Here is a 27270-nt window from a genome sequence, read left to right as displayed (position 1 = left end):
GCATTCTGTATCAGGACACATAGCCCGCCAAGTCTCTGCTAAATCTGCTGATGCTGGGGAAATATGATTAAACAGCTAGTCAGGGACACCATCCCAATACTCCCCCTATCTCTAAAGCAGCACAGAAATTGTGCCAGTGCAACTGTGTCAGCTGCTCTCCAGCCAAGGGATATCAATTCAAGGATGAAGGAACTTTGACTGGGGAACATGGGGTCCTGAGGCCATGAACACAGGTACGTATCTAAAGATGGAAGGAGATACCTTTGTGTCATGGGGACTAGATGTGTGCTTAAAACTGGCCCTTGAAAACCTTGATGAACTGGTGCCTTAATGCTCAAATGTCTAACTATGACAATTAATATAACTATATATGTATATGTAAAAATATAACACAGTGGGGCAATTCCATTGCTTAGCAACACTCTGAGTACTATGCCTACTAAATTTAGTCTTACAGGACAAATGGTCTACTTCCTATAGTTACCAATCCTACATATAATAAGGCCATCTGCAAAAGAAAATTACATACACTCCCCTGAGAAATTCACTCTGTTTTACAGGTTGTTGTGTTTATTCTTTGAATACAAGCATCCAAAACTCTTGAGCAGTAAAATTCGTGTTCCTTTCCACCAGCTGTCTCAATGCCCAGGCTTCTCTCTTGGATTGCTCGAAGCTCGGTATCCACATCTCTCGGAGTGAAGCCCAGCCTGTGTTTGAAGATGAGAACCAGAAAGCTTCGGGTTTGGGGCAGCTGAGGTGATTAACCTGAGCATTCCAGCTCTGGGGCAGCCATCCCTGCAATGGAGAAAAAGAAAAGGAAGAGGTTATAAGGAACCCTCAAAAAGGGGCTATGTTAGCAAACGATTGAACAACCTCAGCAACATTTATCTTCCCACCACAGGCTCCAGCCATGTCCCTGTGGACTTCCCTTTCCTTCAAATCACCTTAATAACTTCAAATGCCTTCTTGGTCTCTCTGCTACCAGCTGACCATTTAACATACTGCTCAGATTGCCTCCTGCAAATATATGGCTTAATGGTGTAAGACAGCAGTAGGATACTATAACAATCGGTCAGTTCCATTACTGGACACAAAAATTATTTTGATCCATGCTGATAACTAAGCTGATGGAGAGCTTTAAAAAATGGCTGCTGATTCTTGGTACCTAAGCCTGCAAAACTTAAAGGAATGTGGTAATGAAAATGAGTGGCCACCAGATCAGAAGAGTATGTAGAGTGAGTCTGTTGCTTCAGTCTAATTCCAAATAATGCTATGGTTTTACCAGCAAAATCCACCTCAGCTAGCAGCCTCTGGAGACTGAACAGCTCTTGGAGCCTTCAAAATGGCCTTCCAGGGTCATAGCTGAGACCCTTGCAAGATTGCTGGGCCCTTGGTGCTGGGCATCCTTGTGAGACAGCCAGTCCCAGGTGGTCTCTATCAGGATAACTTCCACAAGATTTAGACCTGGAGAAACAGCCTAGCTCCCCTCGCAAATGCTCAGTCTGGCTTAGACATCAATGTTTAGTCAACAAATGTGGCCACAGGCAATGCCATTTTGTTGCTACAGGTTTGCATGCACCCACACATACACAGAACCAGAGAGTCAAGGAGTATTCAGACTGGGAGGGACTTTCAGAAATCATCTGGTCCAACCCCCTGCTCCAAGCAGATCTGATCAGATCTGTTCACTCAGGATCATATCCAGTCAGGTCTTGAATGTCTCCAAGGATGGAGATCCCACCACCTCTCTGAGCAACCTGTTACAGTGTTTGACCACCCTCAAGCGTGGCCATCTGAAGTTAGTCAGTAAGTCAGCTACCCTTTCCATAGCCTGATAAACACCTCCTCCCTAAATAATTCAAGCCTTCTGCTGAGATGACCACAAGCTCAACAGTCAGTGTGGAAGAACTCCAGTAACATAGCTGTACTAGGAACACATGCCTGGGCCAAGTATGGTCTTCTGCCAACACCTTTTGGCATGAGGACGCACAACCCAACAACACTGCAAAACCAGTGGTTGCGAGCTGCCCAGAACTGTGGTAATCAAACTTCCTGGGGTAAATCTGAACCTGATATAATTTTAAAACCTCCCTGAGACATAAGGACAAAGTTACAAGTACCTTTTCTTTCCTCCTGATGTTTTCCCATACTCTGTTACACACCATGCACTCGAAGGTGTCAATGTAATTGTCCTGGGTGATATCTTGCACTCCCCACTTGCGTTCCTTTATTGCTGTAAGCAGCCTGGGGTTGGAAATGTCCCCTTTCAGTTTCCATTCAAGGTAAGCCTCGTATTCTCGGTCATTCATATCCAGCATCTTGATGTAGTGGGCCAGTTCCCGAGGATGTGAAAACCTAGATACCAGGATTGCACTCTTGTTACTAGGAAGCCAGTCTACAATGCTGGGAGAGCCATAGTACACTGGTACTACTCCCAATTTCAGCGGTCGCCAAAGTTTTTCAGTGATGTAATCTTCACAAATAGCATTTTCGAAAGCAAGAATGAACTTGTACTGCGCCAGTATTTTATAGAAGTTCCCATCATCCATGGCAGCTGGATTTCTGAGATGCTGAGGAAGATCTCTGTTATGCAGACATTCCCCATAAGAGTCTACTTCAATGTGGCACATCAGCTCACGCACATAGCTGTCCCGGTCAGAAGGAGGGTTGCAATCAGACTGCACGTACACAAGTGGTGCAAGCCTCTTCCTCAAGCTGTTTTTCTTCTGCAGGGGGATCATGTACCTCAAGGACTTCAGAACTTCTACGCCCTCAAGGTACTGAGTGGTCAGCGGTAGGTGTGAATGACGGCTAAATGTTGCAGTATGGTTGAATAAGGTGATGGTTGGTTCATGGAAGAGCTTGTAGTTGTTTTTTGGTGACTCTTCATGGAAAAGGGCCCAATCATGATGGCCTTTACGAGGGAGGGGTAGGCTGTCTACACTGAAGTCAGTACCTAGACAAAAACAAACAGTGTTTAGTCTGCCTCTATGTTAAGATGTCACACTGAAGTATAATGACACAAAAGTCCTTTGAAGATCCCTGCAAAATGCACTGGGCTGAAACACAGCCTTCTTACTCATAATTAAGCAGTTTTTGCCTCTTATCCCACTATCTTTACATAAAATGCTTATGTAATATAGTTATACTCACTTCTGATAAAAATATCCCGATGACTTCTTAATATTTCCACTGAAAGCCATAGTGGGATAAGAGTGTTTTAGACTTTGCATGACCCAGAACAAGAGGCACCCATTTTGTATTTTACTAGACTTGGTGTTATCATGAACTGTTGTAGATCATTTAAAACAGCACTTAGCTGGTCAACCCTATCTATCAAAAAGACAGTTTTGATTTAATATCAGCCCCATAGTCATTGCATTTATGACATTATAAACAGATAACACAAAGAGAGTAATTCATGTGTAGACAGAGGACTGGTATAACAGATAAAACTGTTTGGCATCAGAAAAATCTGGAGAAGAGAGATAGGTAGTTAAAACTAGAAATGGTTTACTTTAATGTTGTATTAGTTTTAAGGCATCGTATGTCAAAGGCTCAGCAGCAATTTCATATTTTAGTGCACTGAAAAGGAGACTAATAAGATGCTCAATAATCTGGTTATGTAAATAAGGGAACAGATGCTATTCCCTCTGTCTATGATGTTAGCAAAACGGTTAGTGCAGGGCTGAATTTGCTTCCGGTAGCAAAACAACACAAAGGATGCTAAAATATTGAACAAGCTTAAGGAGAAAAATTACAAGAATGACTTGAAGTCTTGAAAAGACATTGTACTATGGAGACTTTGGAAGCCAACCTATTTAGTTCAGCAACGAAAGAATTAAGAGTTGATGCGTCACAGCTGCCTAGCAGAACATACAGGAAATAGTTTCTGGCAGAAGATGGCTCCTCAAAGCCAAAAGTAGAAGAACCATGTCTGAACTCTAAAAACAGACCACTGCCGCTGCTTGCACCTGAGTGGGAGTCTAGAGCAGGAAAGATTTTGGTGGAGCCTTTAGGTCAAACCTAGAAGACTTTTCTGAAAAGCTAGTCTGTGCAAAACTCAAAATACTGACTTGTGAATCTGATCCTTTCCCTTCAGTACAGCTGTGCCATACTCATCTGACCAGTCTGACTGCAGATTAAACGAAAAGCTAATAAATCTCTGTCAAGACAATTCTTCAGTGTCTTAGAACCACAGTAATAAGTGGTTTTGACTAAAGTGTCAGCACTGAATATATGAAACTTTTAGTCAGTGTTGTCAAGCAAGGGAGGTTCATAAACCAAAACAAACACCGAACAACTGGTTTGGCCATCTTTAGAAAACATTACAAAGCTATTCTCTTGGGACAAACAATTCTATCATCTCAGTCACACTCATAACATTTGGTGCCCTTTTCTACTTTTGATCTCAACCCACTGATGGAAAAAAAGAGGAAGCCGACAAATTCTCACACAGAATTTTGATCAAAAAACTAATCAATAAAGAAGGAAAAACATGCCAAATGATCTCTGTAGCTCTCCAAGATGACTCCAAGGGGGACCTTACAAAAGAAACAGAAGACTTCACTGCTACAGTGAAGAAGGATACTAAGTGGCAGTAGCATAAAACCCCCCTAAAAAGCAAGATCCTTCAGGAGTATCAGGCAGAAGTGCTAAAGGCACTAAAGTCACTAAAGCATTTGACATTCTTTTTTCCACTAACGCATGGTCCCAAGGCCACCTGAGTCTCAGCAATGAAAGGATTAAGGGCTGTGCCGCTTGCTGAAAAATATTATTTGCTTCCTCTGTTTTTGATGTGTGGTAGTGATGGGAGAAGGTGATGCAAATTAAAAGTGAATTAAATTTTCAGAGGAGTAGTTTGTAAGGCTTATTTGGTTTTGAAAACACTTTGTTCCAAGTCATGCCAGGAAAAGAAGCAATAGTACACATGGATGATAATGAAATGCTGTGGATTGAAACCATTGTTCTTCAGGTCTCTTGCATGGTTGTTCCCTCCATGAGGCAATATTGAGGGGAGTGGAGATGGGGAAGGAAAATGCACAAAAGATGAGTGGGACAAAGAAAGCGATGAGACAGAGACAGAAGTGAAACATGTAAAACTTACCAACCAAGGAGAGAATTAGGCAAAGAGAAACTTAGAGAAAAATGCATTATAGATAAAAGCACATCAAAATGACTAATTCTGGTATAACACTTAATCAATCTCAGCTGAGCAAGTAGACAGAAGCTTTTAAGGATTAAAGTGAAGATAATAACAGCATGTTACCTACCCTGCAAGATGAAGGAAATTAATAAGCTTAAGAAGGGATAAAGCAGCACAAAAGATCATAATTATGAGCAATTTCAATTTCCAAACTGTTAATTAAGACATCTTGGATATGTGGCAAAGTGCAGCAGAGAATGACAGATGCTGTCAGGATCAGTTCTGCATCTTTGGAGATATCTTTCATTCAGCATTCATATTCTGAGGACTCAACTCCTCAGCACAAAAAGCCTGGATACCCCCCCTCCCTTAGAAAAACGATCTCTGACGCTCTGACAGCAGGGCACCAGCTCCTTCCAGGAGGCCCACATCCAGCTCTTGATGTCTCCTTTCCCCTCAGAAGCAACAGAGTTGGTAGCTTATGCTACAGACAAAACTCTGTGATGCACGTGACTTTGAAAAGGTAAAGTTTGGAAGTGCTCCCAAAGGGTCTGAAAAATCAAGAAAGTGGGTGCCATGTACCACTTCCAAACAGGAGATGGTGGCATTTGACAAAGTCATCACCCACGCCTATGGGCTTCCCAGGCGAGGACAATAAAAAGAGACAAGCCGCTGGAAAGCAGGGGTTTCCAGCACAGCAGATCTGCTGGATAACGCTTGCACCGCCCTTTTTTTCCTTAATATTCTTTTCAAGTTTTGAATCGTTCATCTCCTGACTAGTTCACCAACAAAATATTACAGGAAAATGAACGCAGGTTCTTAAGGTGAAACCATGCCATGCTCCAACCTCTGCAGGAAGATCCAAATGTTCAGGTTTTCACTCACCAAGCTGTGGGAGAGGGAAATTCTGGAATACAAAACTGTACCTTTTTGTAGCCCTACTGCAAAGTACCTCAAGGGCACAGTGTGTGTGTACGTTAGTGGGGGAGGTTAGGACAGTTGCAAGCCGTGCTTTCTGCATTTTCTGCACTAGTGTGTATGTGTGTGTGCAAGTGTGTATGAGTGTGTGTGTGTGTGTTAAGCTTTTTCATCCTGATGCAGTGTTATTTTTGCTTTCAATCACTATGAGCTTTGTGTCTGTAGTTTTTAGCAGTGTGAGATCATTTGTTGTAGTTTAAAAATAATTAATATTTTTGCATATTTTAACACTTCTCTCTACATTTAATTCCAAATCAGCATGACTAGGAAAAGAAAAAAATACTAGGAGAGTCTTTTGCCTAAAATAAATAGTCCCTTAAAAGTACGTAAGTAAATTATGTCTACAAGGCTGCTAAAAATGAACAGTAACAGTTCTGCTAAGGCTGGAGCAGACAAGCAGAATTACTGCCAGAGACCAAAAATATCAGTCATTACAGCTTTCATGTGATTTGAACCTAGTTTTCCTTGTCTTTAACTGGGTCAGCTTCTCATTCCTTTGTGGTTCTTCCTTCTCTTTCAGACTTGACCACTGTGCTACCAACAGACAACAGTGACCTACTTGGAGCTCTGAGAAGGCAAGCGATGAGAAGTTTTCAGTTCACTGTTAACAACTGCATTAAAGGCTTTTCTTTCCTGTGTTTCCAATTCACTTGTATGTGGCCTCAGTGAATGAAGATTCAGGACTGTTTTGTTTTGTTTTCTTTTGTGTGATTTTGTTTCCAGACAAAGGAGCTGAATCTATCAGTCACAGAAACGCATTTGTCTTTATTTTCCACCTAAAATTCAGTTTTTCTCTGAAAAGTAACTCTCTGGGGAGAGAGGGGAGGACAGGAGAGGAGAGGAGAGGAGAGGACAGGAGAGGACAGGACAGGGCAGGACAGGACAGGACAGGGCAGGGCAGGGCAGGACAGGGCAGGGCAGGACAGGACAGGACAGGAGAGGAGAGGGGAGGGGAGGGGAGGGGAGAAGGAAAGAAAGAAAGAAAGAAAGGCAGGTAAGAAGGAAAGAAAGAAAGAAAGTTAAGAAAGAAAGAAAGAAAGGCAGGTAAGAAGGAAAGAAAGAAAGAAAGAAAGTTAGTTAGTTAAAGTCTACTCTTAAAAGATGTATCTTCTGAGTACTGTAGACTCACTTCGCGGTACAAGCAATGGTGAGTTTCTTATGCAGCGCAGCCAGCACAGCTCAGAAAGTTGCACTAGCTGCTATTCACTGTGCAGAATCAATAGATTCTTTTTAGTAAGTTCCCTTTACAGCCTGCTGGCAATCTCTTGGCAGAGAAGGCCAGGGAGTTGCACAGTTACCAGTGAGGGCATCATTTTAAAACAAAAGACTTGCACAAGTGTAACAAAGGCCTTGCGTTCTGTGAGGGGTGACAAGCCAGAAGACTGGAAAAAGCTGGCTTGATCTTAGACTGTCTTTTCAGAATTTGGCAGCTAAAGGAAATGATCTTTTCTGTCACAAACAGGGAGCACATGTGATTGGAAAGCAGCATGAGACAAGGTAAACATCATCCCACAGATGTGCACAGTCACTTTTCAGGGCACTATTGTATTGAATATGCATCTCAAGATCGCTGTGAACGGTATTCAGCACCAGACAAAGTTTAACAACTTGAACTGTGTAAGTTTTCTGTTCCTCGGTGATTCCCACCTAAAATATTTAATATGTAAGAGAAATGATGGGAAAGGAGGGAAAGTCACACCTTTCAAAAGAATCATCTCCTTACCATAGAACAGAAATGCTCTTGTCATCTGATGGTGCTGGTAGGTCCTGTTGATAGTAAAGAAACAAATATCCTCTCCACATTGACCCAATCTCCCTGTCTCTCCAGTCAGGGGAGACCACCAGAGCAGGATGGGGTAGTGATCTGCATCAGTCTCTGTCTTGAAGTTGCTCTGAAGTTCCTGCTTCTTAAATTGAAAAGCATGTCTCTCCTCAGGCTTTAATGGGCCACCCTGTAAACCAGAGATTACTGCAGCCTTCTTCTCTGAATTGCCCAGTTCAGTGATGACCTTCAGGGAAAAGAACAGGCATATATCACACAGTGTAACTGTCATTAGCCAGGACACTCTCTTGTCAAATCAGAGTTTGAACATCAAGCACTAACTTAGCCCTTACATGAAGTTTCTGTCAATCCAAGAAGTGGATGTATTTCTCTGACTGCAGCCACTGTCTAGGTGACATTACAGCAAAATAGGGAGAGCTTTGATTTGAATTTGTAAGGAGGAGACAGGAAATACATTTCTGTACAGAGGTACAGCCAGGTCATGTATGATTTAACAGCATAACTTTTACTTTCTCCCTGGAAAATCATAAAATAGAGGACAGCCCTTCGGTAGCAAGGTTTCTTCTGGAAATAGGCTGTAAATAAGCATGTGGCCTTCACGTCACTGTGTGGCCATCTGTGCCCATCCCACCTCTAGTAATTTAGACTTTTGACTGAATATATCAAATGCAGATGGGTCTTAAAGACAGTCATGTTCCTACAACTTCATGGCCAGTCAGAGGAGAGAAATCCCCTGTACATCTGCAGAGAAGTAAGAAACCCTCTGTGAGCCATAACTCACAGATCAGAAACTCAGTGAGGAACCTTAAAAATACCCCACCCATGGGAGAAGCTTCTAACACTGTTCACCATCAGCCATGAGACAAAAGTCCACAAAAAAACAGTCCTCGGCAGCTGTGGTGCCCGTGAAACTACCACTCTTCTCTACAAGTAGTACCAGTAATAAAAGTGAGTGGACAGAGAAATCTGTCGAGGGAGGGTAAGTGAAGCAGCAGAAGTGGTGCAAGCTGGTGTTGCTGCAGGATACACAGCAACCGCTCCTAGCTTTAGCGGGGCTAAAACCTTCTCGTTACTGTGCAAACAGTTTTTCATGTCTGCATCTTCACAGGCAGCACCTAATACCATCCCACAAACAGCTGCAAGAACGACAGGGGGAACTACTACCCACCAGACAGCTTTGGCTCACAGCACTTTGACTTTTCAGGTGGCTCTGAAACAGGGTATTGGAAAGTGGGAGTGTGTTGTTTATACCGAGTTGGTTAAAAGCATTTATCTTCCCTGATAGCTTCATTGCTTGTATTCATTTTGGTGTTTGCTGTGTCATTCACTCTCACTGTGCAGTAAAATACAGCGATTGTAACTAGACTAAATAGCCTCTGTGAAACACAGGATACTGAGACAGCATACACAGGAGGCTGTGCAGAGTGCAGCTGTACAGAACAATGTAGAAAACACTCACACTGACAAGTAGATGGGATACTGGCTAGGGCAAAGATTCACAGTTCAGTAAGGTATAACTATAGTAATATAGTTCAAATAAGTCTAGAACTACCACATGTCACAGTTTCTCCAGGCACGTACTCCTCTTCTACGTATAAATTTTGCCCTGGCAGAATTTAAGGAGTTTCTGTATTTGTGCAGAATTTCTGGTAGCTCTCTCTGAACTCCTGGGGACTGAGACATCTCCACTATATCCACAGCTCATGGGGATGAGTCCAGCACAGGAGCACCAGGCTTCTGCAGTGAAAAGCATCAGGATGACCCTGGACAATTCACTGTACGGTGAACACTCCCAAACATAAACCCAGATAGATACGGGGCAACTCTAACCAGATCCAAAACTGCTGAGCTGTGGAGAAGCAATGGAGTCACAAACCCTACCAGTAAAGCTCCAGAAGACTTACTATCGTTGTTCCCAGGCTGGAGTAGCTGCACCAGCATGGGACGCTCTGTTTCAAGGAGCAGAACCAAAGTAGACCATTTACGTGACAGCAACTGCCCCAAAGAACTGGTTCCAGTTTGGAGGAGGCAGTTGGCCTGGGAGAGCTGGAAAGCATGCACTCCCATCTCCGAAATTCATCCTGAAGGCTCCACTGGGAGTTATCTGAGTTACTGGTCTGAACTAGGACCTCAGTTAAGGGCCCAGCCCAAATCCAAAGACTTCTATGGGATAGATCCTTGCCTTCTTATGACTAAAGTCTCCAAATTCCCATGACTACAGACCAAGGCTGACTCAGTTTGTCTAAAATTTGCCCTCTTTTACTTAAAGGCTGGACTGGCCTGCCCCGCCATAATTAATATGCCTCCACATTGATTCTTCTCTCAGACATCTTTTATTGACCAGCTGCTGGACTACCCTATGCCAAGAATGGCCATTGAATCAGTACTGCTGGACAGAGTTCCCATGACCACTTACTGGTGTGCTCAGATTTTCCTTAGCTGTCAGCCACCTTAAAACATGAGCTCAAACACATGGCCTTGAGAAGACAGAGAAGGCAATGCTGGATGGAGGCAATGCAACAGGGCAGAGCACGCCAGTTCGGAGAATCTCCTTCAGCATTAGAGGGGCCTTGCAATAAAGGTGCTCTCAGCAACTCTGTCATGCCACTTCTGGAGTTGGCTATTACCACTAGGACAATGTTTCTGGGAGCATTTCTTTATGCAGATTCCTCCTAAAGCATCATCTAGTACAAGAGACAAAAGGCCTCTTTGGTCTGTCAGAATTGTATCACATTTTGAGTGCAATCACATGCAGCCCTCTCCCCCCTTATCCCTGTACCTGGAGCGTCGTCACAAGGAAAAAGGCAGCTGTAAAGCAGAAGCAAGATGCCCACAGTTTTTTCCTCCTGATCCTAATCATGCTGTGCTGCCAGGCCTGCAGAGTGCCCAAAGACAGTCAGAGCTAGGTGTCAGGAAGGCCAACTTGTCTAAAATCTTCAGCCTTTGCTGTGATGCTTTCCCATTCCATCCTCACTCCTCTTCATGCAGACAACTGGTGAAAAGGGGGCAGCATCAAGACTGCTCTTCAAGCTCAGTGACTGACTTTATGTCTATTGGTAGCTTCCTGCAGGTGCCAGAAGCACTTTTTCAGCCAGATGTCTGCCTTCAGCTAAACCAAACACAAAACAAGGAGCAGATATTAGACATCATTGCATGGAGAACCAAAGGATGGTTAACTTGCACTGGGGAGCAGGTGGGAAGGCCCTCTAAGTGGCATTTTATTACATTTCAGACAGCAAACTGCAAGGAGGTTACCCACTCTCCCTCCACCCAGCCTGGACCCAGCTTCCTCGCTAGTGAGGGTCACACATCCTCTCCTTGCACAGCAGGCAGCATGGAAAGGGCTCATGGCCTGGCTCAGCCTTGCTTGGGAAGAGCAGCCGTTTTCCTGAGTTTCAGGCATGCTGTTTCTCAGCAGACACACAAACAAATGAGCGATTTCCAATCAGGAGCATCCCCTGGGGTAGCCCTGAAAATGCTCTGGAGGAGAAGCACAACTTATGCAGCCTTGGGATTTCTACATAGCAGTGCTGCAAGAGTCTTCCTGAACTTTCTCATATGGAGAAAGCAACTATGCAGCACACACACAAGCACGTTCCAAACTTAAGCACATTTAAATTTTAGAAGTTCCCCTTCCCCTGGGGTCTGACTCTCCTCAGATAACTCTTCCCCTTGCTTGACTCTTCTTTTAGCCTTCACAGAGCCCTACCATTTTCCTGCGTGCTGGATGCTACTCCCTGAAAATCCCAGTTCTTGACAACAGGAATAGGTGCAAGTTACAGTTTCAGTTGAGAAAAAAGAAGGATGGGAGAAGGGTAAGACTTTAGCACTCAAGGCAGAGGAGAAAAGCTTGAAAATGTGTGTATTCTGAAAGCTCAGAAAGTAGAAACAAAAAAGATACTTTTTTAATACATTGATAATTTTATAGGTGTCTCTTTTGGAGGTGTGCCTCCTGACACTTAGGCTGGTTTCCTACGAGAAAAAGGTACATGTAATTATTTTTTCTCCATCTGCCTGTGCGTATCAGCTCACCCACCCCCATCCCAATCCCACCCAAGTAGTTCCAAAAACCTGACAAAGAGGGTTGGGTCTCAAAGCTACCAACCACATGCTACCCTGCACAGCTGGCAGCTTGTGAGAGAAGACTGATCCTGTTTCTGCCTCCACTGCAACTTGAACATCAACCCTTCCCACCAACCACCAGAGGAGCCTCTCCAGAAAAAACTTGCAAGAAACCACACTGCAGTAGTTCTGCTCTGCATGGGACCACTGCTTTTGAAGGTTTTGTGTGCGCACCGAGGCCTGCTGCTGGCTGTTTAGCAACTTTGAAATCGGGTAATTTCTTTTAGTCCCTGTATCCTCCATGCTTCCTGCACTACAGCCAAAATGTGAGTACTGGGAGGGGAAGGGGCTGAATTCTGCTCACAGCTATGTTGGGTGAAAAGCTACGTAGGCACACACAGGTGCAATATCTACAATACTGCACTATGCACGGCAAAAATGAGATTGGAAAAGCTGAAGGACATTGCAGCCCCTCCAGATACAAATGTAGTAATCTTGCCATTTTTAGGCATTTTTGTAGAGGAGGATACTGCCCACGGCATTGGCGTGCTGTACGAATTGCCTGGGTCATGGCTTCGTTCTTGTATTTGCAGTACCCAAAGCTCAGCACTTTTTACCCAGTAGTAGGTACTTGTAGGTAAAGCCGTGCAAAGCTCTGTCCTGCCCCGGCTTAGCTTGCAAAGCTTTCCTGCCACTGCCAGGCTGAGCGGAGGCCCTGGGGATTGAAGGGGGCAGACGGATAAACCAGTTCCCTGCAAATCCTCCCAAACTTCCTATCGGATCACCCTGCTGCCCTTCCTTCCAGTGCTGCCTCACCGCATTTCCCACCTGCACACCGCGGCTCCCCTCTCCCCCTCCCTAAAGCTCACCCCATTTCGTGGCCCGCTCACAAGCATCCTGCGGCGCTGCACACACCCGCCAAGCCGGGCTGTTTTTTCTACTTACCCTGCAAAAATCGCTCCCGCCTTTCGCCACCGTCCCTGCGCTGTGGGCTGCTTTTTTTTTTGCTTTTTTTTTTTTTTTTTTTTTTTTTTTACTTTCAGTTTGTGCATCTCCTCCGGCCCGGGGAGGCGGCGTTTGGCAAGCGGAGCAAGGGGCCCCGCGCAGGGGCGGCGCTTCCCAGGGTCCCACAGGCGAAGTGCCGGGGGGGGCCACCACTGCCCCCCTGCTTCTCCTGGAAGTCCTGAGCTGCAAGACCTCACTAAAGAAAGAAAAACAACAAACAAAAAAATCAGTTCCTTTCACTGACTGCCATTATTGTTAGTATAATCGGGCTTTGGGGGGACTGTTTTTCTTTCTTTTTTTTCACAACGGCGCTATTGTTTTAGCCGGTGCTGTCTTCAAGAGGACTGAAATTCACTGTATCCAGCCAGAAGCTTGTCACAAAAAGAAATGCGTCACGGAAGTTGGGAAGCCCTCAAGCACCCAGCGAGCCCACTGCGCTGCGCTTCGCGGGCAACCCGCATCCCTCAGGCTCAGAGCTGGGGCGTCCCGAGCACAAAAACGACTGTGCCTGAGACGACCCCTGGGCCCTCGTCCTGCAGAAGCGTCCCCGTGAAAGTCTGCACAGCCACCAGGAGACAGTCCTGCCTGCCAGATCTGTGTTTCAAGTACAGTTTTTGGCATTTGTTCTTTGAACTGAAAGACATTTGCTCTAAAAGGCTCATTACACTCACTGAAGGCAGGTGCTGTATTTCTCTCTCTGATGCCTACGCATGTCTATACATATTTACACACAGATATCTATCTGATACATGCAGGCATGTCCATACACATTTGTATTTATACACTGGAAAGCACTGTATTTTATGCTTCAAACGTTGAAGGAAAAAACGGTCAAGAATGAGAAAACAAAAATACAACAGCTCTGCCTCTTCCCTCCGAAAAAGAAAAAAGTGTCCACGCACACAGCTTGTTCTGCGGAGGGCCATGCCTGCAGCCTTCCTGCTGGGCGAAAAGGGTGCAAGCCCTGCTGACGACCCGCCAGCTGAATCCAGGCCCCCAGAGCAGCTGCAGTGGCCCACGGCCCGTCTTGATAGCTGTCTTTCTCCTCCATAAGCCCCTTAGACACTGGCAGGGAAAAGACTGCCAGCAAGAAGGCGGCCAGCTCCTCGCATCATCTCTTCTCACAACGCTCCTGTATCCCTCCCTTTTCGGCACGTGCTGGGATTGCCTGCGGATGCCAGCGACCAGGAGGAAGCAGACCTGGGGCTGAGGGCCCAGGGCGAGGGAGACGCGGGAACAGCTGTCCGAGGACAAGCAGGAGGCAGCAGGAAGGAAGGGGAACCAGCAGCAGCTCTGCCCAGGGCACAGAGGGTGAGGAGGGCAGCAGGGGCTATGCCAAGGCTGACACAGGTATAGACACTCCCTGAGGGGCAACGGCGAGGTCACCTGAGTTTTGCATCTGGCCTTGCTGGGCACCCTGCCCCCTTTCTCTGCCCCACAGCTACACCAAAGGCAGCCCTCCAGAGCAGGGCCCCCTCTCACTGCGTACACTGTACCACGGAGCTGATTTCTCTCCAAGCTACTAGGCTCCTCCTAATGCAAACAACAGTAATCCTTGATGCCCTGCTCAGACATGGACAAGAATTTATTCTCCACTCCCCGTTCAGAGGTTTATTGCACCTCTCATCTTATTTGTGGTTTCTTCTTCCCAAAAGTCCTAGCTGCTGAAATCGTATTTTTAAGTGGAAGCTTCAGGTGGGGTTTTATTATCCTTTGTAAAGTGTGGAGACAGATATTAAAACTGTAACAGGAGCACGCTCCACTGACTCTGAGCCAGGAGGTATGTAACAAGAATCTCCAAGTACTATTTTGTAAGGCAGACTCATGCTACAGCAGGCTCATGCTTTTCAGGCTCGCCTAATATTTTTAGAGTGCTGCAGGCTGACAGGACTGAAGCTAGCATGCTGGGAGCAGACCACAGCCCCGTAAATTAATCTGAGCAGCTGGGGACTGATCTGTTGCAGTTTATGGAAGAATCTGCCTCGATCCCACTAGGTTTTGGTCTGGTCTCTCACTTTAAAACTCAGTAAAACTTGTGGCTTTCAAGCTTCCTCATTTTGCAGACTCCTCAGTTGTCCCAGTAAAGGCACGATTTCTTTGTAATGAGCTTCAGCCTCCTGGCAAAGGGCTTACTTTTCTAAGTTACCCCCATCAAGCCCTCAGAAGCAGTCCATAGACACCAGCAAGCCACAGCGGCAGACTGGAAACACAGCGGCTGGTCCTGATGGCAGCAGGATGGCTACCATATCTACTGTCCATCCTTGGACCAGCTGCATACAGAGAAGCCTACTGCTGTTTCTTGTCCTGCTATGCCACTCTGAGGAAATATGCTCCTACTGCAGGATCTGGCCTGTCTGTTACATAGCTGGTAGAGATGATGCCAGCGTGAGCAATGGCACTGCAAACCATCTGGTCAGCATGTGTTAGTCCTGAAGGAAGCATGATCAAGGAAATAAACAATTGCTCGAACAACAGAGCTAATAAACTGGATTTCCTAGAGATCTGCGTCTCAAGGGCTCTCTGCCCATGGAGAGTCCATGGTGTCTAATGGGCCCATGGTGCAGCCTTTCCCTCTACAGGTCAGTAACAGTGTCTTTCCCTTCTGCGCTTGCGCTTACAAGGGAAGATTTACTGCCTTACAGACTTCTCTCATTGAACTGTGTGCGCGGTGCCCAACAGTTACTAGAGGGGAAACAGGGCAAGCTGCATGATTGCCTAAAACCCATTAGCCAACAACGTAACAACAGTCCTATCCTCGTTCTCAGCACCAGCTGCCAATGGCACATTCACGTTTAATACACCACATGGACGCTTAGCTCTTAGTGAAACTGGGAAAAGGGCGATTTACTTACAGTACCAAGAAAAGATGGTGACATGACAAACAGGCTCCTCCTCTCCTGAGCAAGCAATGGAAACTCCTTTGCTTAGTTTTTTCTTTCAAAGGACTGGCACTGATAGAGACCAACTATCAAAGAAGTCTCTTTACTCTCTTGAATGCTCCAGCTACATAGCAAAAATATCCACTTTATAGTTTTCCTGCTCTTCTCTTACACTGGCAATCTGTAACCTTCTTCATTTCAGTCATTTTTGTCATGATGTTATCTTCTAACATGAGCCAGGTCACCCAGCAGCTCTACTGCACTGATTAATATTTCTGTGATTACTTAAACCTTCACTTGTACCTCCTTGATTCAAGTCTGAGGTAAAGAACGGGAATCCTTCTCGTGCCATTTTCTCCTTTTGTTCTTTCCTGGTTATTGGGGGGGGGGGGTGTTCTGCACCGTTATACTGTTTTTAAATGATTTTGTCTTTTAAAATCATTTTATGTAACTTCTTCTGCATCCCTGTGATCATTCTTGTAGCATTTTCTCTGCTTTGTGTATAATTTTAACATTCCTTGTTTTCTTTTTATGGCTGTTTTGGTTCTTTCTCCCTTTTTGCAAAAGTTCTGCATTTTAGTACTTGTTTCTTTCACTTACGCACTGGTGGATACCTTCTGCGTCTATCTATGTTTTACTGCATTTCCTTTCTATTCTATTCATAGTTTCCTAGCGAAAAACAGCCTTTCAGTACACTGTTATAGGGTTTTTTGGTCCATTTGGCTACTTCACCTAAGGGCTATCCTCCCTGCAGCTGCTCTGCCCCAGCAGCCAGCACCACTCACAGGGTCTCCTGACTTCCTCGGTTGGTTTCTTCATCTATTGGTTTCAACTGTTTCAGTGCTTCTTTCTAACTCCATCTGTAGCAGTGACCAGTTTCCTCAGTCCTGCCCTATCAGAAACTTCAGTTCAACGCTGGTTTTACTTGGTGAGTTTCCTTAGGTGAAGAAATATAGTGCTGCACAGCGCCTGAGGTGCCTTAGTATCAGTAACAGGAAGGTTCTGCTCTTGCAGGTCTCTAACCTTTCACCTCAGCTGCTGTAGCAGTGTTTTCTCAGAGCCTCTGTGGCAGTTTTCCCTTGGGTTCCTACAGTGCTTTTCTGGCACTGTTGGTCTCATAGTCTTGCACCTGCAAGCCCCAACATTGGTGTTATGGCAGGTTGTCATGGGAAACATGAAAAAATGCCTCCCTTTCCTTCACTTCTCGTTTTGCAGATTTTTCATTATATTACAGAGAACCAAGAACACCAAACACAGTAGGTAATAATTACCTAAGCAGTTGATAAATACTATGCAATTACACGTGCCCAGAGACGTGACAGCCCATCGCTATGCCACACTGACACGCAATGCATGTTCCTGATTACAAGAATACTGTGCTAGGGGAAAAGCAGGGGTCCTGGGCGACCTGCCGCAGTTGATCCTGCTTGAGTGGGGCGCGAGGGGCGGACCAGACGATCTCCAGAGGCCCCTTCCCACCTCAGCCCTCCTGCGACTCTGAAAACCACCATCGCCACCAGCCTCACAGCTGCCACCCGCGCCTCGGCCTCCTCTGGGCAGCGAGGGCCAGACGCAAGCGACGACAAAGCGCGCAGCCCGGAGCCCACCGCCTCCGAGTCACGGCGGCCACCGGAGCCCCGCTGCCTCCTTCTGCCGGGCGGCGGCCGTTTCCCCGCGGTGCACCCCCACACGGGCCCGCCGCCGCCGCACGCTCCTCCCGCTCCGCGCCCAGGCCCGGGCCCGCCGCCGCCGCGCACTGCGCATGCTCCGCCGCTCCGCGCGGCCGCTCTACCCCCGCCGCCGCCGGCCGCCTCGATGGTTCCCCCTCCCCCGGAAGCTGCGGGGAGGGGCGCGGCAGGGCGATGGCGGCCGAGGGGACCGCGGCGGCGCCGCCGGAGCCCGAGGGCGGCGGCGAGCCGGAGGGCGGCTTCGGGCAGCTGCTGGAAGAGGAGGAGGAGGGCGACGACGGCGGCTACGTGCTGTACAGGTGCCGCGGCCGGCGCCGCCCCGAGCGGCCACGGCGGGGCTCGCTCCGCCCGTCCGTTGCGGCCGCGAGGGCGGTGGCGCGTTACGGTGACGTCACGTGACGTCACGTGACGCTGCGCGCAGCCCGGAAGTGCGGGAAGCGGTGTGGCATGGCGGCGGGGCTGCGGGGCGACGAGGCGCAGCGGCAGCTGCCCCTGCTGCTGGGGCGGGAGGAGGAGGAGGAGGAAGAAGAGGGGGAGGAGAGCGGCGGCTACGTGCCGTACAGGTAAACCCGGGGGCCCGTCGGCCTTCGTTAAAATACTACCGATGACCATGGGGGAGCATTTGCTGGAAATAGATTGCGCGTGCGGTGGTTTGGGCGGCATTTTATGGTCTTGTTTTTTTCAAAAGGAGCTGAAAGGAAATGTGTATTTACAGGGACAGGAAGGAGTGGGCAGATATTGAGCCGGTGCCTCAAAACGATGGGCCAAATCCTGTGGTTCAGATCATCTACAGTGAAAAATGTAAGCTTTCCAATGTTTTGTGCGCTGGACACTTAAGATGAGTAAATTTTTAGGTGTCTTAGTACTGTTAAGGCAAGACCCCAGGGTTTAGTGTATATATTCTAGTGCAGAGCAGCACTGCAAGCAAATTAAGTTAACATGTGTTATGATAGGACCGTTGTGTGTCACCTTTTTGTCCAGCATCTCTAGAGTTGAACCTTTACCTGGAATTTTATTAGCCAAGCTTTTATTTTAAAATCGTAATGTCTAAGGATGAACGTAGCAGACAGCATGGTTCACATAGTAATGCAGTTTCAGCCCAACAGAGATGTGTGGAACTAATGCATGTGAGGAAATAGTATGATTAAGCAGCAAGGTACTTTTCTGACTGTTTTGGATGTTATTCAGATGGTGTATTTTAAAACATTTTTGCAGCTTTTCAGCTTATTAACTGTATCATTAGAGGTTTCAATAAACAGTGTTGTCAGAGCAGTATGCGGCTGTGGTCTTCAGAAAGTGTATTTGAAGTATGCAAAGTATGAAGTAACTTCAAAGGGTTATTAACCTTAGCCTTTAATCAAGCCACTTTCTCATAAGCTTGGGTAACATGCTGTTGTCTATTTAGTTAGAGATGTGTATGATTACTTCCGGGCCGTTCTGCAACGGGATGAAAGAAGTGAAAGAGCTTTCAAGCTAACTGCAGATGCCATTGAGTTGAATGCTGCAAACTACACGGTATGGTAAGTGGTAGTCTTGGGATTATTTCTATAATCAGTTGATTATCAGCCTTTTATGTCTGTAATAATTCTGTTAGTATAATCAGGGTGGGGCAGTTACATTTACATCAAGAGGTATTGGAAGCTTCCAGCAGGCTTTTACACTGAGCCCATGTTCAGTATTTTCCATGTCTTGTTTTGGTTTATTATTGTTTGGTTTTGAGGGTGTTATCAAACCAGATGGGATTAGCCACAAAGAAAGCTTAGCTTTTTAAAGTTATATCGTAAGTCACTTACCTTATAACATGGCTTTACCAAAACGTTAAAGGCACCTTCAGCTGACTTCAAGAAGACGTTCAAAAGCATGATAGCTGCTATTTGTCAGGTTTTAGTAACTATGCAAGTAGTTGCATAGTTACTAAATAGTGCATTTTAAAAGAACTGTCAGTTTAATGTTCAGGTAGATAATGGAAAAAACAGAGAGTTTTTGATATTTAGGGTAGAGCTTTTTAAGCTTTGAATGCTAACATGAATGCTAACATGTACCTCTTGTATGTTTTTTCCTGCTAACTTGCATAAAACCAGAAAGTTTATATTATTTTAAGCACATAGCCATAGTTTCTGTGATGATCTAACTAGTGTGGATAGACAGAGGTTAATTTGAAAGTTAAGACTGCTGTGGTCTTTGATAACATGCTGTGTTGTAACCAGTTGTATTCCAGTTGCTGCCAACTGTTCAGTAATTGAATGGCCTTTAACAGAATTGGATATGTGGTATAATTTTTTACATTCTTTTTGACTTTGTAACTGCTAGAAGAACCAAGAAGAAACGTTTCTTTATGTTCTCCTTTGCAAATTTTACAAAAGCCCTGTTGCAATGTTTGAATGCTTGACTTTTATACAGGCATTTTCGGAGGGTCCTCTTGCAGTCTTTGGGAAAGGATCTCCATGAGGAGCTTAAGTATATTACAGCTATTATTGAAGATCAGCCAAAGAACTACCAAGTCTGGTAAAACCACCTTTTCTTTTCAGTTCTCTGTTTCTGCAGAGAAATTTTTTTCCTTACCTACAATAAGTTGTGACTGTTGATCCTAAAAGTTAATCTTCCTTCCTTCTACCGCCATGGCAGTGACAGGAGTTAAACGGAGTTGATGTGAATCACTGCCAAAGTCCTCTTCAACAATTTGTTCAAAACATATGAATGTGACGTGCCAAAGAGGTCTTGTTTTCTTTTAACTTTTATATTTAAACTTTCAAAATCTGACAGAACAAAAATGCCTGATGAAATAGCAAACAACGTGACAAATACAAGTGAATTTGTTTTCTTTTATTGGCACTTGGAGTTTGCTTACCTGTTGTTTGTCCCAAATGAATGGGCATAGGGGAAAACAGCAGTGTTCTCATTGCTAGGGAACTTATCTAGTATTAGAAAATTCTATTCTGATGAGGGCTTTGGCCACGAGTTTCAAAGTGGGAACTTATCAGCTCAGGGAAAGGTAACTTGTCTAAAAGGAGATGATTTACCAATATGTACGTGTCACGTAAGAATTTGCTGCTGTATAAGTTTGCATGATATGTTTCTCAGAGCCAAGTGAAATGTTTTGGGATATTTCATTTGAAGTATTTAACTAGTACTTTTTTTTATAAGTAGTACAGTCGTTAAGTGCTGTTTTAATACAGGCCAAACATTCAAATAAAGCTTTTCGGACTATTCTAAAAATAGCTTCCTCTGCTTGTCGTTAGGCATCACAGACGGGTATTGGTAGAATGGCTGCAGGATCCATCTCAAGAGCTTGAGTTTATAGCTGACATTCTCAACCAAGATGCCAAGAATTACCATGCCTGGCAGCACAGACAATGGGTTATTCAGGTATCTTATCCATGGAACTGCTTTTTTACTAAATATTCTCTGCAGGTTGTCGAGTTTTGCTTCTTAAATGCAACCTAAATTGCACTCAGCATTTTGATTCTTAAAGCTGGAGGAAAAAAATAATTACATTTCAGTGGATGGCAGAGCTTAGCTATAAACTTACCTTCCAGTAAGTCATGAAGATATGCTGTTGGCTATTTGCTTTTATGTGTGTGAGTTTAATAATTTGCTGTTAGCATTGTTTGTAGCATGTTCCTGGTGCACCTTTCCTTATTTTTCTTAGAACTTTGGGCTGATTTCTTTAGAAAAAGTCTGTATTTAAAGTGCAAAGAACTTAGGATCAAGTAGAATGTTTTAGAAAATAAAAAAAAGCTCTTCATTGTTTCTTTCTTCCCACCTTCCCTTTCTTTCAGGAGTTCAAGTTATGGGATAATGAACTGGAATATGTAGACCAGCTTCTGAGGGAGGATGTGAGAAATAACTCTGTTTGGAACCAAAGACACTTTGTAATTTTCAACACCACTGGCTATGATGATCCAGCAGTCCTAGACAGAGAAGTCCAGTAAGTAATGCTGTTCATGATTACAAGCATTTTGCATTACATGCAAGCAAAGGAATGCTTTCACTGATCTTGAATCTCTTGGGCCTGTCCTTTTCTGTTTTTAAAGCAGCATTTATGCACTCTTTCATGGATGGTAAATCAAATGTCTGCACATGTAGATATGTTCAGTACTGCCGACTTGTCTGCAAGCTGTGCTTACCTTGGATAAGCTAGTCTTGTGTGGCTGTCTTCCTGCCATGCTGATTGCTTTGGAAACAAAACAGATGGCATTTTGCAGTCTGCTACTTAAAAGTGGATCAGCCTGCTAAAAATGATGACACTAGTGCCACATAAGCTGTCCTTACCATTAGTATTTTATATCCTACCCAGAAGACTGATCTGGAAAGTTTGGAAGAAGTGCTCTTAGTCCCATACTAGTTTAACTGTGCTGAAACTATGCTAAAGTGCTGTTTTATTTGTGCAGTAGCTGCAATGATTTAATGAAAACCTGGGCATGGCTTGTAGGAAGAGGCATTGGCTTTTGTTAGGCAACTCATACAGCTAGAAAAAGAAATAAACTTTCAGAAACATGTAGTCAGCACAAAAATGACTACCAGTGTAAGTGTTGGCTAGTTTTAAAGAACTACCAACTTTGGAATCTGTTCCAAAGTACTATATTTGTAACTGAAGACAAACTGGACTTCTAGCTATTTATATTATTGCAGACAGTGTAAGAAGAAATCTTGTCTGGCTTTCACATATCAGGGTGCTGATCAGGGCTGACAGTTATGAAAAGGTATTTGTCTAAAGTGAAGAAGTAACGAAAACAAGGTACTGCAGTTTTTTAGAGTTATGCTTCAGAAGAAACACTGAGACTTTGGATAGGTTCTCTTTAATAAATAAATAAATAAATAAAAGATCCTCCACCATCCCCACTTTTGATGGGTGTCTTTGCTTACTGATATAAGTCATGCTTTTTTCCAGATCATAACTTTCTTGAGGATTAATGAGTCTGAACCATTTACATGACTTAGGCTGGGATATTTCCAAATTTTTTCTCTACAAAAGTAAGATCTGCCTTCTTCCCTTGATCTGCTTATACATGTTGGTGCTGTATTCAGGATAATCTCAACTGAATACATTCTCAAGAACCAGACTGTCCGATGTTACTATTTCCCAAATGTCATTATAGAACTGTAGTTGGTCCGCTTGTTCCTGGATACACTCAGTCCCTCAATAGGGACTGCAGGAAGGTTAAAAAGGTTCAGACATTTTTTTATTGCAGTACTGCTTGCAGAACTGATTAGCAGTATCAGTTCTCTGCAAGTCAGCTGAGTGCCTGGGGCTGCTGTGGGAGGAATGGAAGGTGAAAGCTGTTTTGTGAAGCTGAAATGTGGCTTTGTGACATGAAACATGGCAGGCAACTATTGTTGCTTTGTGTTTGGAAATGGTTCCTCACTGCTGCTTCTGTTTAATGGAACAGCTACAGAAGGCTATGTGAGGTTAAAGCTCAGGCTGTGCCTTTCTGTGGGTTTGCTGAGGTGCAGCTGTTTGACTTCATAACAGAAGTTCTGCAAATAGGTACCTTACAGTAATATTAACATAAGCTGACACTGTGCTTCTGTTACTCTAGCTCTTTTCAATCCCTCCTCATTCAAGTTCAGACTCAGCATCAAGACACGAGTTATTCCCCTGGCATGCCGTGAGAATTTATCATGTTATTTCTTAGTGAGGGGAGAAGTTAAGATTCTGAATTTTGAGGATTGTTTCATTATTGCACAAAATGCAACAAATAGAAACACTTTGAGATTTGAAACAGTTATCACAACACCTGCCTGTTTGAGATCTGCAGTTGTATTGCAGGATACTTCTGATCTAAGACCTCACTGAGATGATCAGCAAAAAGACTCTGAAGTATAGACTAGACAGATGTGCCTGGGAGAGAGCTGGGCATGTTCAGCTAACTTCTAACAGAAATGCTTGTGTTTGCATTCATATCCTGTTATCTTTTTCTCACAGATACACCCTTGAGATGATCACAGCAGTACCACATAATGAGAGCGCTTGGAACTATTTAAAAGGGTGAGGCCTCCTTATCTGTGGAGCAGAGAGAGCATCTGTGGAAAGTGCCTTGAACTGTTTGACTTCTCATGTCCTATGCCTGGTTGCTAACTAGGAGCTTGTTGCTGTTTATCGGTAGCTTTTCAGTTTTCTTATTCAAGGCTTGTGCACTAAAGTGGGCAGGCAGAAACCTCTACAGGGGGATGATGTATTAACTTAATCTCTGTGTAACTTTCCACTTAGTTTCTAGCCCTCTTGTGGGAGGATTTCAAGTGCTTCTCACGCTTTGAAAAACTTGCCTCTGTAATGTTACTGGATTCAAGAGCCTCGAGCAGGAAGTAATGAGTATGCTTTCAGTATAATTTCTGCTAAGTTGAGCGTAGCTATACTAGCTTACTACAATTTCAAGCTGTATGGTTGCTGCATTATATTTATGCTGCTTACTTTCTGCCTAACTTGTATTTGCATCCCTTTTTTTAAAACTGATCTCCAAATAAATCAGTCATAACCAAAATTTAATTCATAGCACCAAATTTACTAGCATTATGTTTCAAGCCTATTTACCTCTCTTCTAGGATTCTTCAGGATCGAGGTCTTTCGAAATACCCAAATCTATTAGAGCAACTGTTGGATTTACAGCCCAGCCACAGCTCACCCTATCTGATTGCCTTTCTTGTGGACATCTATGAAGATATGCTTGAAAACCAGTGTGATAACAAGGAAGAAACACTAAACAAGGCGTTAGAGGTAGGCTTGGAAAGCTTGATTTTGCTCCTCAGGGATGCTGTCTATTGTTTTCTTATGTTATTGCTAGACAAAATGGGATTAATTTTCATGAACAGAACAGGTTATTTGTTAATCACAGCTGTATGAAGTGTTGGACTGGAAAGACACATAACCACTGTGGTCCTTTCTGTTTAACTATAAATACTAATTTTCCAGTTACGAAATCACTGCAACTTTTCTTCACTTGGTAGTAAAGGAAAGTTTCTAATATTGCATAAAGAAGGGGAATGTTCAAAAAAATGAAGAGTTTCCAATGTTAACTTTGTACCACAAACTCACTTTTTTTGTTAGTGGCCCTTGTCCTCAAAATATCTGTATATAAATAGAATCTCAAGCTCCGTTTGCACTTCTTAGCTCTGGCTAAGAAAACTGACAATTATCTTAAAAGCCAGTAGAAAATCTGAGGGCATCAATAAGGGATGTCAGGTACCATTCCCTACAGAGAATAAATGGCTTCTGAAATGTTACTCCTTATGGTTCCTCTTCAAGGAACTCCTTGCTGTGGCTTGCAGTGCAGCATTTCCAAGAACGCTCTTCATTCGGTGTTCTTTGGGCCAGACCAGAATGAGTGTGATTAGCATTGCAGTTCTTGCTCAGAGCCTCTGTGTTCCAGCATCCATGTTTCTCAAAATTTGTCCTCTGCTGTGCTTCAGGACCACAAACTAAAAGTGAAATTATACCTCCCAGCTTCATATCCCTAATACTATTCCACTGAGTTTGGCTTTTTCATATATTCAGGCCTTGAAGCTGCTACTATCAAGCTCTTGTTTGTTAAGCAAGACAATGTCATCTGCTTAATAAATGAAAATTGACTAGAACATTTGTGGGCAGCATTCATACGCTATGAATTCAGTACATCGTGTCCAGTGAGCAGGGTTGACTTCTGTGCCCCACTGCTCACCCCGATTAAAAAGAAACAAAAATCAGGAGATGAAGAAGTATCTGTATAGCACCAGCTCTAACAAGTTGTGAGAGTTCAGCTTAAGCATTGAAAATCCTTTTTGAGCAGCCTGCTAAGAGAAAGACGTAGCTCCAGTCAGTTCATTTGGAGTACAGAAGATGCAAGAACAGAATGTCTGACCTGTTGTCCTGGATCAAGTGGTCTACAGTCTACCAGTTCACTAGGAGATAGCCAAGTTTGTCAGGAGATGACCAACACGCCCTCGGGGTGTATCCTGCCCCATAGTTACATCTTCTTGCAGGTTGCTGATATAGATGGCATCTCAGAATGTGCTTTCTCTGGGTGTGTATCGTGCCCTGGCATGTGCACAGCTGTTCTGGTCACAGTCACTTCTAGTGACCACAGGCAAAGCACAAAGCCTGTCTTGATTTATTCATTTTCCAATCTTCGATATACTATTAGCTTAATAGGCTGGGGGAGAAAAGAAGGATAAGAGCAGAAGGGAGTTACAGAGGAAACAGTTGCAACTGAAATAGGACTAGAAAGAGATTTTTGTACACTGTCAGACTGATGGATGACTACCAGTTGGAGTTGGTGTTAGTTATTAGTTACTAGTCATTGAACACTATTGCAAAACCTGTGAATGAAGTGTATTTTATTGCTGCAAGAGGAATTTCTAAGACTGCCTGACCCATATATTATATGTATTTTATAAAGATAAATAACATTGCTTGATTTTGGTATAACACTTCCATTTCTCAATGCTTTCTCAGTTGTGTGAAATTCTGGCTAAAGAAAAGGACACCATCCGAAAGGAATATTGGAGATATATTGGAAGGTCCCTTAAGAACAAGCACTGCTCAGGCACTGAACAGAGCACACCAACAGATAAGCAGCAGTAACTGAACATGGAAGAAAACGGTGTTAAGCTGTGAAGCTGTTTTAGAGAACCAAGCAGGGGGGCATCAGCCAGTGTAAAATGCTATGTAGTTTTCCCTCGTTATCAGGTATCATAATGAAAGAAGTGAAGAGCGCTGCATAGTCTGTTGGGTCACTGCTGCTACTGGTGATGGCTGTTGGTGCAGTAAAGAAGTTTATTAAGGTTTAATAATTATTGAAATGTACCAAATAAAGGACTTACTTCATAATAAATACATAAAGCTATACTTGCTATTTATAAGGCACTAAACCAGTTTCTCACACTCTGGCTTGTCTGCTCCAGGGCCCCTTCTCTTCCTAACACTGTCATGTCTGACTTACTTGCAGTCATCACTGCAGAGGCTTGGGTTTAGTGGATATAAAGTAACCTAGTTCTGGTGTCTACAGGCAGGGGCTGCAGTTGTTGCCGTGTATGGGAAGAGCTCTGCAACACTGACAGCATGTGCTGTTGTATGCAGCTAACACACCAACTGTCATTTTGTAATAAAAACAAATGACTTAAACTATTTGTCTGAAATGTTTTAGTGTGTTTTTTCTGGACTTTGGATATGCGTGGTGTATGCTTCTTGAATGTTAGCCCTTTTAGGGGTATTAGACTTTCCTGCACTAATGCATCTTTTGCATTGGAGTATTCTGACCCCAGATGCTTTAAATATACTAGATGTAGAAGTTAGCCTTGCACAGTCAGGAAGAATGCTTTGAAGGCCTTGGAAGATCTGCTCAGTTCTTGGAATCCTGTTCAGATAACTGAAAATTGGAGGGGAGTTTTTTCACCTTTGTGTATATATTTGTAAGCAGACAAAACTGAAATCAATCAGAACAGATTATTACTAGCTGGTTATATTACATTGTCTTCACTGCATTGGGAGGGAAGGAGGGGTTTTGTTGGGGACCTTTCTGCTGTAGATGCTTCAATGTCTTTGCTCCTCTAGACCTTCGTTTCTTTCCCAAAAAGTATTTTTTCCTACCAGTTGAAAGAGTTATAGTCTACCTGCAGTGCAGAACTGCTCAGCAAGTGTACACCTGTACAAGGAGGCTGCTGCATCTGTCTTATTTTCAGTAAACAGCTATTATAAGCTGTGTTCTTAGCATAGAGTATGTGTCTGATATGACATACTTTTTTGCCAATGAACAT

General features: G+C 44.1%; 2 protein-coding genes across 5 annotated transcripts; one reads left to right on the top strand and one right to left on the bottom strand.

Annotated features, from left to right (window-relative positions):
- Positions 1 to 548: 548 nt before the first annotated feature.
- Positions 549 to 13309, bottom strand: FUT10 (fucosyltransferase 10). Of its 3 annotated transcripts, XM_064502365.1 has the most exons (6): positions 12915 to 13309; positions 11820 to 11879; positions 10687 to 11016; positions 7848 to 8133; positions 2121 to 2956; positions 549 to 795 (listed from the first exon to the last, which is right to left on the bottom strand). In XM_064502365.1, the coding sequence occupies exons 3-6, from the start codon at positions 10765 to 10767 to the stop codon at positions 571 to 573; spliced, it is 1428 nt and encodes a 475-aa protein (XP_064358435.1). In that variant the 5' UTR covers positions 10768 to 11016; positions 11820 to 11879; positions 12915 to 13309; the 3' UTR covers positions 549 to 570. The 3 variants fall into 3 exon arrangements, with proteins under 3 accessions (XP_064358435.1, XP_025954510.1, XP_025954518.1); XM_026098725.2 differs by lacking the exon at positions 11820 to 11879; XM_026098733.2 differs by lacking the exons at positions 11820 to 11879; positions 12915 to 13309 and adding an exon at positions 12839 to 12904.
- A 4372-nt stretch (positions 13310 to 17681) lies between these two features.
- Positions 17682 to 26641, top strand: FNTA (farnesyltransferase, CAAX box, subunit alpha). 2 transcript variants are annotated; one of them, XM_026098508.2, is made up of 9 exons: positions 17682 to 17840; positions 18257 to 18342; positions 18947 to 19061; positions 19942 to 20046; positions 20781 to 20907; positions 21321 to 21469; positions 23468 to 23530; positions 24085 to 24256; positions 25970 to 26641. In XM_026098508.2, the coding sequence occupies exons 1-9, from the start codon at positions 17716 to 17718 to the stop codon at positions 26096 to 26098; spliced, it is 1071 nt and encodes a 356-aa protein (XP_025954293.2). In that variant the 5' UTR covers positions 17682 to 17715; the 3' UTR covers positions 26099 to 26641. The 2 variants fall into 2 exon arrangements, with proteins under 2 accessions (XP_025954293.2, XP_025954301.2); XM_026098516.2 differs by lacking the exon at positions 17682 to 17840 and adding an exon at positions 17946 to 18104.
- The last annotated feature ends 629 nt before the right edge of the window (positions 26642 to 27270 follow it).

The sequence above is a fragment of the Dromaius novaehollandiae genome, chromosome Z, assembly GCF_036370855.1.
Source record: "Dromaius novaehollandiae isolate bDroNov1 chromosome Z, bDroNov1.hap1, whole genome shotgun sequence".
NCBI classification, from domain to species: domain Eukaryota; kingdom Metazoa; phylum Chordata; class Aves; order Casuariiformes; family Dromaiidae; genus Dromaius; species Dromaius novaehollandiae.
Note: the sequence above shows the minus strand (reverse complement) of the source record. Positions and strands in the feature narration are given on the sequence as shown.